The following is a 14,300-nucleotide window of genomic DNA, read 5'->3' as shown; positions in this document are numbered from 1 at the left end:
AATCTAAAGGCAATAATAATGGCATTACTTATGTGATATATATAAAACCAATCTTTTAACCAAGTTTCATGATGATTGGGCAAAAAAATGTGACTTCTAGAGTGTTCACAAGCTTTTTTTACTATATAAATATGAGAAAACTGCCCCCCCCCCCCTCCCGGCAGCCATATTATTCAACTGACCGGAACCATTTTCGAACTCAACTCTCATATCAAGGAAACAAATGTTCTGACCAAATTTCATGAAAATTGGGCCAAAAATGTGACTTCTAGAGTGTTCACATGTTTTCACTATATACATATAGAGAACAAGAGATGTGTTTGTAAAAAACACAATGCCCCCTAATGCGCCGCTTTTTTTGTTGACCTTTGACCTTGAAGGATGACCTTGACCTTTCACCACTCAAAATGTGCAGCTCCATGAGATACACATGCATGCCAAAAATGAAGTTGCTATGTTCAATATTTCAAAAGTTTTTGCAAAACTTTACTGTAGGTAAAAGTTTTTTGTGTTGTTTTTTTACCTCTGACCTTGAAGGATGACCTTGACCTTTCACCACTCAAAATGTGCAGCTCCATGAGATACACATGCATGTCAAATATGAAGTTGCTATATTCAATATTTCAAAAGTTATTGCAAAACTTTACTGTAAGGTTAAAGTTTTGGGACAGAATGACAGACAGAAAGACAGGCCAAAAACAATATACCCCTGATCTATCAATCCGGGGGCATAAAAATGCCCCGCCCACTGGCGGCCATGTTTATCACCGATCTGGACCATTTTCGAACTCGTGCGAGATATCAATAAAACCATGTTTTGACCAACTTTCATGATGATTGGGCAAAAGTTGTGACTTCTAGAGTGTTTACAAGGTTTCTCTATAGCCAAATAAGAAAACTGCCCCCCCCTCCCGGCAGCCATATTATTCAACTGACTGGAACCATTTTTCGAACTCAACTCTCATATCAAGGAAACAAATGTTTTTACCAAATTTCATGAAAATTGGGCCAAAAATGTGACTTCTAGCGCGTTCACATGTTTTCACTATATACATATAGAGAAAAATGCCCCGCCCACTGGCAGCCATGTTTATCACCGATCTGGACCATTTTCGAACTCGTGCAAGATATCAATAAAACCAATGTTCTGACCAACTTTCATGATGATTGGGCAAAAAGTGTGACTTCTAGAGTGTTTACAAGTTTTCTCTATAGCCAAATAAGGAAAGCTACCCCCCCCCAGGCAGCCATATTATTAAACTGACCGGAACCATTTTTCGAACTCAACTCTCATATCAAGGAAACAAATATTCTGACCAAATTTCATGAAAATTGGACCAAAAATGTGACTTCTAGAGTGTTCACATGTTTTCACTATATACATATAGAGAAAAATGCCCCGCCCACTGGCGGCCATGTTTATCACCGATCTGGACCATTTTCAAACTCGTGCGAGATATCAATACAACCAATGTTTTGACCAACTTTATGATGATTGGGCAAGAATTGTGACTTCTAGAGTGCTTCCAAGGTTTCTCTATAGCCAAAAAAGGAAAACTGCCCCCCCTCCCCCCTGGCAGCCATGTTATTCAACTGACCGGAACCATTTTCGAACTCAACTCTCATATCAAGGAAACAAATATTCTGACCAAATTTCATGAAAATTGGGCCAAAAATGTGACTTCTAGAATGTTCACATGTTTTCACTATATACATATAGAGAAAAATGCCCCGCCCACTGGCGGCCATGTTTTTTCACTGATCTGGACCATTTTGGAATTCATCCGAGATATCAATACAACCAATGTTTTGACCAACTTTAATGATGATTGGGCAAAAATTGTGACTTCTAGAGTGCTTCCAAGGTTTCTCTATAGCCAAATAAGGAAAACTGCCCCCCTCCTGGCAGCCATGTTATTCAACTGACCGGAACCATTTTCGAACTCAACTCTCATATCAAGGAAACAAATGTTTTGACCAAATGTCATGAAAATTGGGCCAAAAATGTGAATTCTAGAGTGTTCACATGTTTTCACTATATACATATAGAGTAAAATGCCCCGCCCATGGCGGCCATGTTTTTTCACCGATCTGGACCATTTCCAAACTCGTCCGAGACATCAATAAAACCAATGTTTTGACCAACTTTCATGATGATTGGGCAAAAATTGTGACTTCTAGAGTGTTTACAAGGTTTCTCTATAGCCAAATAAGGAAAACTGCCCCCCCCCCACCTGGCAGCCATGTTATTCAACTGACCGGAACCATTTTCAAACTCAACTCGCATATCAAAGAAACAAATGTTCTGAACAAATTTCATGAAAATTGGACCAAAAATGTGATTTCTAGAGTGTTCACATGTTTTCACTATATACATATAGAGAAAAATGCCCCGCCCACTGGCGGCCATGTTTATCACCGATCTGGACCATTTTCAAACTCGTGCGAGATATCAATACAACCAATGTTTTGACCAACTTTATGATGATTTGGCAAGAATTGTGACTTCTAGAGTGCTTCCAAGGTTTCCCTATAGCCAAAAAAGGAAAACTGCCCCCCCTCCCCCTGGCAGCCATGTTATTCAACTGACCGGAACCATTTTCGAACAAACTCTCATATCAAGGAAACAAATATACTGACCAAATTTCATGAAAATTGGGCCAAAAATGTGACTTCTAGAATGTTCACATGTTTTCACTATATACATATAGAGAAAAATGCCCCGCCCACTGGCGGCCATGTTTTTTCACTGATCTTGACCATTTTCGAATTCGTCCGAGATATCAATACAACCAATGTTTTGACCAACTTTCATGATGATTGGGCAAAAATTGTGACTTCTAGAGTGTTTACAAGGTTTCTCTTGAGCCAAATAAGGAAAACTGCCCCACCCCTGGCAGCCATGTTATTCAACTGACCGGAACCATTTTCAAACTCAACTCTCATATCAAAGAAACAAATGCTCTGACCAAATTTCATGAAAATTGGGCCAAAAATGTGAATTCTAGAGTGTTCACATGTTTTCACTATATACATATAGAGTAAAATGCCCCGCCCATGGCGGCCATGTTTTTTCACCGATCTGGACCATTTCCAAACTCGTCTGAGACATCAATAAAACCAATGTTTTGACCAACTTTCATGATGATATGGCAAAAATTGTGACTTTTAGAGTGTTTACAAGGTTTCTATAGAGCCAAATAAGGAAAACTGCCACGCCCACTGGCGGCCATGTTTTTCAACGGACCGGAACCACTTTTGAACTCAACCAACATATAATTAAGACAAGCATTTTGACAAAGTAACATGAAGATTGGGCATGTAATGTGATTTCTACAGTGTTTACAAGTTTTTTCTTTTTTTTGACCTAGTGACCTAGTTTTTGACATGGCACAACCCATTTTCGAACTCGACAGAGATTTCATTGGGACAACGCTTCTGACCAAGTTTCATGAAGATCAGACAATAAATGTGGCCTCTAGAGTGTTTACGAACAAATGTGGACGGACGGACGACGGACGGACGGACGACAGACAAAGACCGGTCACAAAAGCTCACCTGAGCAATCAGGTGAGCTTACAAAAAATTGAATGTACTCTCAACTAAAATTGAGAAGTAAGAGCAATCAGGTGAGCTTACAAAAAATTGAATGAACTCTCAACTAAAATTGAGAAGTAAAAGATCAAAAATATTTTTTACTAAGTAATTAGTATGAACAATTCTTAGTTTACTAGCATGTCCTAGTATGTGAACATAAATAGGGTTACACTAACATAAAGACATTCTTGTAAGAGTTAAAAAGCATCTTTTCAAGCTCTCTTAAATACTATTCTGCTGTTAAACACAAAAACCTCTTCCACATTAACACAAAACAATAAACACTCACAAATCAACACAAGTTGACACTGACCACACCTTGCAGAATTTTACCTGATTTGCTGAGCATGGCTTGGCCATCTATTAAAATTTGATTTGATTATTTTTTTTCAATTCTAAAAACATACTCAGTGTTCACACTGTTCATTTAAATTAATTAAAATTAATTTTGGAACAGTAGCTGTCCAATATTGGGAAAGTTTTTTGTGTAATATTAATGTGCAGTCTTAATGATGGAATGTGCAAAGCGGACATTAGTTTATATTTTGGAAATGTTTTGAGTAACAAATAAATGTAAAAATTTCCTTTATGTAACATATCCAACAGACTTGGGTGCTTGTCATCAGACCATTCAATATTTTACATAACAGACAGTTTTTGACATATTGCTATTGAATAAAACCACCAAATGAAAACACATTAATAAAAGAAAATAGCAAACACATACACCTGTGTTTGAAGACAATTGTCTCCTATAACATATTTTTATAATCATGACAATATATCTACTTGAATATTTTTATATTGATTTATAATCTTTACAATATATCTATTTGAAAATGTTTTACCATAAAACATTAAACTCAAAATAAACAAGCAAATTTGTTGCATTGATATCCCCCTGAAAAATAAAATGTGTTTATAGATCAATGCAAATCCCTTGATATACAAAATAATCATTAAGTGAAGGGTAATAATTAATAGGTACTAATTAAGTGTATGGTAATTTTTTTTTAATTGCAATTCTCATCACTAATATCTACACACACGTGACGTTTCATGTTGAAATCTTGTAGCATTTCTGAGATATAGCCTTAAAAAATTACATCATACAAAAACAAGAAAGGGCAATAACTTCTAAGAAAGTGCAGGGTTATGGTTCTTAAGCATGACACTTCTCCTCATTAATATCAATACACCCATGAAGTGTAAAGTGGAAATCTTGCATGGTATCTGAGATATAGCCATGAAAAAAATAATCATACAAAAAACTAAACAAAGGGCAATAACTCTTATTAAAGAAAGTGAAGGGTTATAGTAATTGTGCATGACACTTCTCCTCCTTGATATCTATACAAGAATGAAAATTCATGTCAATATCGTATATAGTTTTTGAGATATAGCCATGAAAAGTTTTGTTACAGACGCACTTACTGACAAGCCCATTTCCATATCCCTCCGCCTTTTGGGGGAGGGATAATAACACAATCATAATTGCTAATCTACTCATTAACAAATAAGAGAGAAATCACAAACCTGAGCACGACGAAGTCAAAATATTCTTATTTCAATTGCAAAAATATTTGCCTGTTAATGTTAGAATTAGAACTACACCTACTGAGTGTGTGAGGTCTACCCAGTTGCCTCATATAGCAACAGGAAACTTATATTGAAATGACAACAGGCACTCTTATATTGCTTTTGAAAAAACAACAATTTAATTGCCATGGAAACAGGACTATTCAATTGTCATCAAGATAACCAGTCACTTACTCATCCACCATCTCTGAGAGTGTTGACCGCACAACCTCGTGGATCTGACCTGGTAATATGTCACCAAGAATGTCATCACGTACTCGCCCCATCATGGTGTCCACTGCACTCGGCTATAGAAAATTGCACATACACAAACAGTTAATATTAAATAACTGCGAGAATTGATTTCTTAAACAAATATACTTTAAGTACAAATATCATGAAAACAGTTTATAAATATTTGTTCATTTGTCTATGATAAATATCCAGAAACAAGATTGGATTTTTTGAAGGGACAGTTTAACAGATTTAGGCTAGAAAAACACTTCAAAATCCCTGATTTTTTTACAATGGAATGTGCAATATTTTGCTTGTTAATCTGTTTGGTTACAATACATACTTATACTGATATTTTCGCAAATAATATAATTTACTGTTCAAACATATAAACAGGAATAGGAGTTTCACTGAAATTAATATTTGTTCACTACTTGTAGCTATATTTTAGTGTTTGAAACAATGAATTGCCAGTCATAAATCCTTGATTTTTTCCTTTAAACCAAAGGAAAGCATACCATGAAATGTTGTTTACTTTTAAATCCAATACTGAAAGACACCCAAGTATATACAACATTTAAAATTCACAAGATCTATTAATTTGTTTAGGTCCACAATATGGAACTTACATAAAAAACACTTAAAAACACTGAATACCAATGCAATACATGTGATAATAGTGGTTGATATAATAAAATAATATGGAATAAACAGCATGTGTAAAAAATTTGATAAGTAGAAATAATGTGAATATTATGACTTCAAGACATGTAAGTACGATAATAGACCGAAGACATAAGTAAGATAGTAGAACATTACAATATACTCAAAGTGAACCATACATTCATCTTAAAAGTAGAAGCCATACTAAATGATAAAACATCATGCATATTTAAAAGAATGCTGAAAATCCAAATATTGGTTATTTTAACAATCAAAAACTAAATATCCTTTCAAAGAAAACTAAACATTAAGTGCAGAATGATGTACTATGTACATTTTTCTTAAAATGTTTCTGTACCCTTTACTAAAACTATATATGTAACCAGGACCAAATACGGATACTAAAGAAACCCTAATTCGATGTAACCTAAATTAAACAATATTTTGTGTTTTCTAGAATGTGCAAAAGTATATGAGGTTTTTATAAAAAAAACGTCTAAGAAACATATTTATTGTATGTTATACAATTAATACTATCTTCATGTAAAATTAGGTTACATCAACTTAAGGACAAATCAAGATGAAGTAATAATCCCACACCAAAGACATCTATTATTGGTTGGAAGAGAATGACTAGAGTAAAAACACAATACACTCTGTGAGATTAAAAAAAAAATGTTTTCAAGTTTTTAAACATTTTATAATAACTGAAAAGTCTTAAGTTTATAAGAATACCAATTTTATGTTTGATTTTTGATGTAATGATTATCCAGATAAACATTTCAAACAAATTTAAATTCCGTTTAATCACAAATTGTGGCATTTAGAGTCGTAAAAAGTGTAAAAATTTGACCTGGTTCCCTAGTTTTTGAACAAATTTAACCAAGATTAAAAAAAACCCTGTATGTTGTCAAGATAAACAATAGTTTAATCTATGTTGGATGATTGGAGTGGTAAAAGTTTATATCACAACATGCTCATCACCTGACTAAGGGCATAGACTGACCAAAAAAGCTTTGTGCTCAGGTGTGCCAAAAATGTATGCAAATTGAGTAATATTAATTCACAAAAAGCAACTGGAATGAAAAGTGAACAGTGTCAGTTAAAGATTGTAAGATACATATTTGGTTTAAATTTTACGGAAGGCTTTATCTCAAATGTGCCTAACAAAAGCTGTTCTATAAAGGATAACTAAAGATTGCAAGATAAATAGTTGATTTAAATATTAAGGAAAATTTTGTCCTCAAATTTGCCTAATAAAAGCCGTATTATTAAGGATTACATGTTGCAGGGTGATAGAGCGCCTATGATCAAGCCCTGTGCATAATATCATGCTTTCCAAGTGATTTTGTAGGGACATTTAAGCCACGTAACGAATAGCTATCTGCTTTACAAATCATTCAAAGTTGAAAGGAAATAAATGTCACTTTAAAAGGTATTAACCTATATTTGAATTAATTCTTAAGCATCATGGTGAAATTAAACATAAAGAAGAACCTTAAAAGATCAATAAAATAAGGGTTCAAATATCAATCTGAATTGCAAAGTGCATGCAATATAGCAATTTAACTTTCTTATACATGACCTTTTCATAGAAACGGATAACAGATAAGGATTATGGATGTATACAAACACTTATAAGCATCCTGGTCCTGTTTTATTTAAGCAACGTTTACAAAAAGAATTACTGAACAAAAATTGTAATATTCAGTAAAAATTATTAAAAATGGCAAAATGGACAAAAGAATTTATTGGAAAGCATGATATAAGTGAATATGCCACTAATTTAGTGCCCCTTACTATCTATGTAAATACCAACCGCATTTCCCAGTTCACTTATCGCATCGTAAAGTAGGTCGGGGATAAAATCATCAAGCCACTGGTTAACTAACCAGTTAACAAGATTCTCAGAAAATAGGGGGTGGTCTTTCATGTAAAATGCTAATAACTGATCCTGTAATGAAGAAAACACTTTTTATTTATATGAGCCTTGTTCTTAGAAAACTGGGCTTAATGCAGTCTGCACAGGCTAATCAGGGACGACACTTTCCGCTTTATGGTATTTTTCGTTTAAAGGAAGTCCATTTTTACCGAAAATCTTGTTTAGACGGAAAGTGTCGTCCCTGATTCTGGGACGACACTTTACGCACAGGCATTATGCCCAGTTTTCTCAGAACGCCACATATATTTTCTCTGAGAAAAAGTACCTTACTAAGAGATAGGCTATGCAAAATAAAAGTGTATGAGCTTCAAAAGTAAAAAGACAACAAAAACATAAAGGGTAATTCAAATTGAACAAGAGCTGTTCAAAGACAGCGAGCACAATTATTCTTCTGCTTTTCAAATTTAACCTTTTCTTTCAGTCAACTAATATAATGACAACAAACACATATTTTTAGTAGAATTCTATGTAAAACAGTTACAGAGAAAAAATAAAAAGAGTAGTAATTGAAAGATAAAAGTTTGTAAATTTATTTTAAATCTAACCATACCGGAAAAATAGGATTTTCACTTATTAATTACTAGTAAGATAAATTTATTTACCTTTGCAAGCAAGGTCAGCATATAAACTTCCTACACCAAAAATTACAGCACAATATCTCCTTCAAAGCTAGATATATTAAGCAGAAACCTTTTTTTTGTTTGTTTTTAGAAGCAGTGACCATGACCTATTTAACAGCAAAGGCAATCCCTACCTAGGTCATCATGTTATATACTAGTAACCAAAATTGCAGCACAATACCTAAATTCAAACTAAGGCCACGACTTTTTTTTTTATTGGTTTACAAAAATTATTTTGAAAATGGTCCATCGGGCGGTCGAAAAAAAAAAAAAAAAAAAAAACAGCATTGGAAAAAAAAGATAATGCTAATAACATCAGAACAAAGACAACATATCTTTTATAACCTTAACACAGAGACAAAAAATCAAATTATGCAATGAAACACATCTATATCTTCAAATGAAATGAGTCCTAACAGCACCTTATGTAACATCAGGCAATTTGAAACACTCCATTACATGACATGCGTTCTTCTCCCATTAAAACGAAAAACTGCGCTTCATTTCCATAATTGGATGCGCACCATTACGCAATGCGATGCCCGTTGCATACATCTTATATAAGATAAACTACTCATACACAAATTACCCGGTATGTGTTTGCTCTTACTCGACTTATGAGATCGTACATGAAAAAAAAATCGAGGTAGATCGATCCATGCGTCGTCGCGGTAATGTTTGTCAAAGTTGTTGTTGTCATGAAAACTCGTTGATTTACAACGCAAAACGTCTTATTTGAACTGACGCGAATTAATTTAATCATATTTGTCAACTTCGCTTTTGCTTTATTTTGATAATTTAATCCAATGTTTAATGTTAGCAAGTGTTTTTTTTACTAGAATTGTAAACAAGGAGTCAGTTAACGTCTTCCGAAAATGTGCAGTCTGTGTGAATTGACAGTTTGACGTCATCAAAGGAAAGCCGCTTTCTGTCGGAAGCAATAAAGCGACAAATTTCGCGCCGAAGAATTGGCTTCCTTTGTCTAGCTATCAACATGCCGAACCAATCGTGTGTTTGTTTCTCAATTGCAATCCTCCAATTTAATAAAAGCACGTGCATAGCTCCGCCTTCGAATCTTTTGCAGAGAACGGAGGCGGAGTTTAACGGTTAATTGAGCTAGTGTTTTACACAAGTTGAGTTCCGATTTGCCGAAATTACTCGGCCCTAAGCATTGAAACGACAAATACATTTATCAATGATTTTCCGAGATATACCGATTTGTTCCGATTTCCAAACTTTCTGTACAGTTCCTATAAACTATGGCGGACGTGTTTACAAAATTCCTAAACACATATATCGTAAATAATGGCAGTGTTTTATTGGATTATTTATACTTATTATCAAATACTATCGGGTTTGTTAATATAATTAACATGTTAAACAATATAGTTGCGTCACAGACACGGAAATAAATTTTGATGGGGTCGACATTTGACTGACGCTGATTTTCTTATTGTCTGTAATTTTTACCCGAAATAAATTTTGAGAAGTGCCCATAAAAGGACTGGTACATAATGTGTCACATTGAAAAATATCCCGATCTCTGCAATATATGTGAACCAATCGTTGATTGTACTTACTTGATTTTATTCGCAACCGTACTCAAACCGGATCGTTTTTTTCTCATTTCGCTCATTTTGAAGTGCGGTCGGGAATAAAATATTTAAAAAAAAGACGATTTTCCGATTTTATTTTTTTTCCCATTTTCCAAAAATTAGGGTCGGCGGTTTTGTAAACCAAGAAATATAAAAGTCGTGGCCTAAAGTAATTAAGTGGAAACTTTATTCATATTTTTGTTATCAGTGACCTTGATCCCACTAGCCCAAAAGGCAATCTCAACATACATAAGGTAAATAAACACAATATTACAGAAATTACCTCCATCCAAACTTAAGCTGTTGAGTGAAAACTCTTCCCATTTTTAGAAACAGTCACCATGACCTCACTGGCCCTAAATGCAACCCCATGATAGCTTTACAGGCCAACCAGAGATAGGAGTTGTTGCATTCAAACATTTTCGAGAACTTTTAAAGTACAAAAACAAGCACAGTTATGCTTAATTGCAGGTCAGAGTTATAGGCCTTGGTGTGTGACCTAGGATGATGATCCACAAAACATAGGCAACGTTTCAACTGAATACCTGTAATGGTTACAGGGATATGTTCTTGTTGCATCAAATGCTAAATCATATAACCATCTTGCATGCTATTCTTATTGAATAGATGTAGTAGAAACAGTGATATTGAGATGTTTCACATTTACCAGAGCATAACTAGGATGCCGATACAGACATTTGGGCAAGTTGTATAGCTTTAACTATTCAGTGAATTATATGGCTAAAAAACAAAATAAAGTATACAGTTTTGGAGAATAAACAGAAGAATATTGCTATCTGTGTACCTGCTTCCCTTCACTGTTGGCAGTAATAGATGTTTCAAAATTCATAAAGGGTATTATACCTTACAGCACTAAAACGGTAAAACAACTACAAAACTATTTGTCTGCCGAACTATCTGCTTATATAAATATAAAAAGAAATTTAAAGTTGCCATAAATTATATCGTTTGCAGTGATTTTAATTATTAAAGTATATGTGACTGTGAAAGAATCTTTAAATTCATAATTTGAATATCTAAAAATATAAATCAAGTTTCAATTGAAATGTTTCTGTTCAGAAAAGATCGCAAAAACAGATTTACTATAAAATATTTAGGACATTCAATTAAAACGAGCATTGATATATGTTAGCATATTAACCAAAATATACCAAAACAAATTGGTTAGTACATTCATGTTAAGGATAAGATGGGTTTAACCAACCATGGCAGGAGACTGGTTTTTAACTCTTTCAGTGCTGGAACCAAATTTTGAAGGCCTTTGCAAACAGTTTGGATCCAGATGAGACGCCACATAACGTGGCGTCTCATCAGGATCCAAACTGTTTGCTATTCTTATAGTATTCTTTGAAAAAAATCGAAGAAAATGCTAATTTTAGAAATTCAGCAGACAACATTTTAGCAGACAACAAATTTCCCAGCATGCAAAGGGTTAATCATCCAAAATTTTATAAAACTGATAGTTAAAAAACTATTGTTAAACTACAGAACAAATATGCATGTCTTTCGCAAAGCAAACTTTCAACACATTTTTTTTTCAATCAATGATAAAACAAGGGACAAAATTGTCACAAAACCAGGTTTTCATTGTGAAAAAAAAAATCTGATAAAGGGAGAAAACTCAAACTGAACTTTTGAAATGACCAAAAAAAAATTAACCCCCTATGTAAGTTTTTTTTTTTTTTTAAATCTATTTTTAGTCGTGGCGACCTTGACATTGGAGATATTGACGTGATTCTTTCATGAGACACACCGTCCCATGATGGTGAACAAATGTGCCAAATGATTTTAAAATCTCACAATGAATGACATAGTTATGGCCAGGACAAGCTCATTTATGGCCATTTTTGACCTTTGAACTCAAAGTGTGACCTTGACCTTGGAGATATTGACGCAATTATTTCGCGTGACACACCGTCCAATGATGGTGAACAAATGTACCAAATGATTTTAAAATCTGACGATGAACGACATAGTTATGGCTCGGACAAGCTCATTTATGGCCATTTTTGACCTTTGAACTCAAAGTGTGACCTTGACCTTGGAGATATCGACGTAATTATTTCGCGCGACACACCGTCCAATGATGGTGAACAAATGTGCCAAATGATTTTAAAATCTGACAATGAAGGACATAGTTATGGCCCGGACAAGCTTATTCCGCCAGCCCGCCAGCCACCCAGCCAGCCCACCAGCCAGCCAGCCAGCCAGCCCGCCCACATTCGCCAATCTAATAACCAGTTTTTTCCTTCGGAAAACCTGGTTAAAAAATGTATGTATTTGATAGTATTAACCCACCCAAATAATAATGTTAATGAATCTAATTGAAGCACTTTCCTTAATGCAAACCTATCAGTCAAATTAACAAAATAAGTAATGGAAATATTGTTGTTCATAGAATACAAATCACATATAACTCCTTTGAAAACTTCAATGCCTCACAAATAAACTATTTAAATTCAAAACACATGTATGTTAGAGGATTCTAGAATGCACTTTTCAGCAAGCATCAGTTATAAATTCAAACCTTACACCTGAAGCATGTCAGCAACATGGCATGCCCATTGTCAATAATGAGTGTAATTATCAAACAATCTGAATCATGAAAATGTTTTACCTTATGTGACCTTGACCTCACAATTTTGGACAAACTTAGAAAGCAATATTCTTAAGCGCTAGCATACATTCAAAATCCAAATAAGGCAATGTCTTGCCAAGACATAATTTCTGGAAGGACTTTGACAATGTCCATTTGTATTTATTTACATAAACAGTATTGAACAATAGCCAACATAACTATGTTATCCCTAACCTTGCAGTAAAAAAATATAATGAGATGACAATAATAAAGTTACAGTCTAGACAAGCTATTGTATGGCCACATTAAACATTAACTCTTTAAGTTTGACCATGACCTTTGTAATACGTAGATTGATTTTACATGCGAAATATCGTCCTTATATATCATGGTGGACATTAGTAATTTCAAAATTGAATGTTGAATGACAAATTGGAAACAGACAAGCTTTTGTGTGGCCAAATTTGATCATTGACCTGTAAATGTGACCTTGCCATTTGAGATAACACAAGACCTGCTGTCTCCTCATGTTTTTTTTATTTGTGGTAAGTTATTTTAAAATTCCATAATGGATGACAAAGTTGCAGTCAATACGAGCCTGTCAAATGACAAAAGAATGACCGTTGACCTTTTAGTTTGACCTTTCAGGTGGGCAGATGGATGTTACATTGACAAACTCTTTTATCATGGTGTTTTTTTTTGCAGTAAAATATTTTAAATTTGAATCATGAATTATAAAGTACAGTACGGACAAGCAGTTAATGGCTGAGTCAAACTTTGATCTCTAAATGTGACCTTGACTTTTGAGGTAGGGACACAGATGTTACATGTTTGAAACCTTCTATTCATGCAGGTCATTTGTGATAACTATCTTAAAACTGCATGATGAATGACAAAGTAACAGTCTACACAGCCAGTTTTATGGTTTTATGGTAGAATATAACCTTTGACCTCTAAGTGTGAACTTGACTTTTGAGGTAATGATGCAGGTGTTACACATTAGGAATCATCTGATGGTAGTGTTTATTTCTAAAAAAGATTTTAAAATTGAATAATAAATGACACACCTACAGTCTGGACAAGCTCTGTTGCACACACACATTATACACTCAACCAGTATGACTGCTATATTGAGCTTTCAGAATTCGGGCTCAACAAATATGAAAAGTTCATTTAAATAAGCAAATTTACAATTTTTCATATTGAAGATATCAAACAACAAACTCTTACAGGGTGGTCCTTGAATCTGTTGTACACATGGTCTCCGTAGACGCCGGAGGGGGAGTATGGTGTGTCCCGGGGCTCAATGTACTGCACGATACAAACACACACACATGCAACAACACTAGCAACACAGCTTACATGTGACAAAAAAACATCTGGTCTGATATGATTGATGGTAAAGATCTAGTTAAAAAGTAAATAACTGATTGCTGTTGAATGAAAAAAAAAGGCTTACAGCAATTGTGTGC

At 34.2% G+C, this 14,300-nt stretch overlaps 1 protein-coding gene across 4 annotated transcripts in view; it reads right to left on the bottom strand.

Annotated features, from left to right (window-relative positions):
• LOC127860095 (uncharacterized) overlaps window positions 1-14,300 on the bottom strand; it is a 40,343-nt gene that overhangs the window by 14,622 nt on the left and 11,421 nt on the right. The window contains exons 5-8 of one of the 4 annotated variants that reach the window (XM_052397900.1): window positions 14,059-14,139; window positions 7,892-8,026; window positions 5,371-5,483; window positions 3,931-3,957 (exon numbers count right to left, since the gene is read on the bottom strand). In XM_052397900.1, the coding sequence (XP_052253860.1) occupies window positions 3,931-3,957; window positions 5,371-5,483; window positions 7,892-8,026; window positions 14,059-14,139 (356 nt within the window). The remainder of the gene's footprint in view (window positions 1-3,930; window positions 3,958-5,370; window positions 5,484-7,891; window positions 8,027-14,058; window positions 14,140-14,300) is intronic. The other 3 variants (XM_052397901.1, XM_052397902.1, XM_052397903.1) reach the window with 3 other exon arrangements.

This window comes from Dreissena polymorpha, chromosome 15 (assembly GCF_020536995.1).
Source record: "Dreissena polymorpha isolate Duluth1 chromosome 15, UMN_Dpol_1.0, whole genome shotgun sequence".
Lineage (NCBI taxonomy): Eukaryota > Metazoa > Mollusca > Bivalvia > Myida > Dreissenidae > Dreissena > Dreissena polymorpha.
Note: the sequence above shows the minus strand (reverse complement) of the source record. Positions and strands in the feature narration are given on the sequence as shown.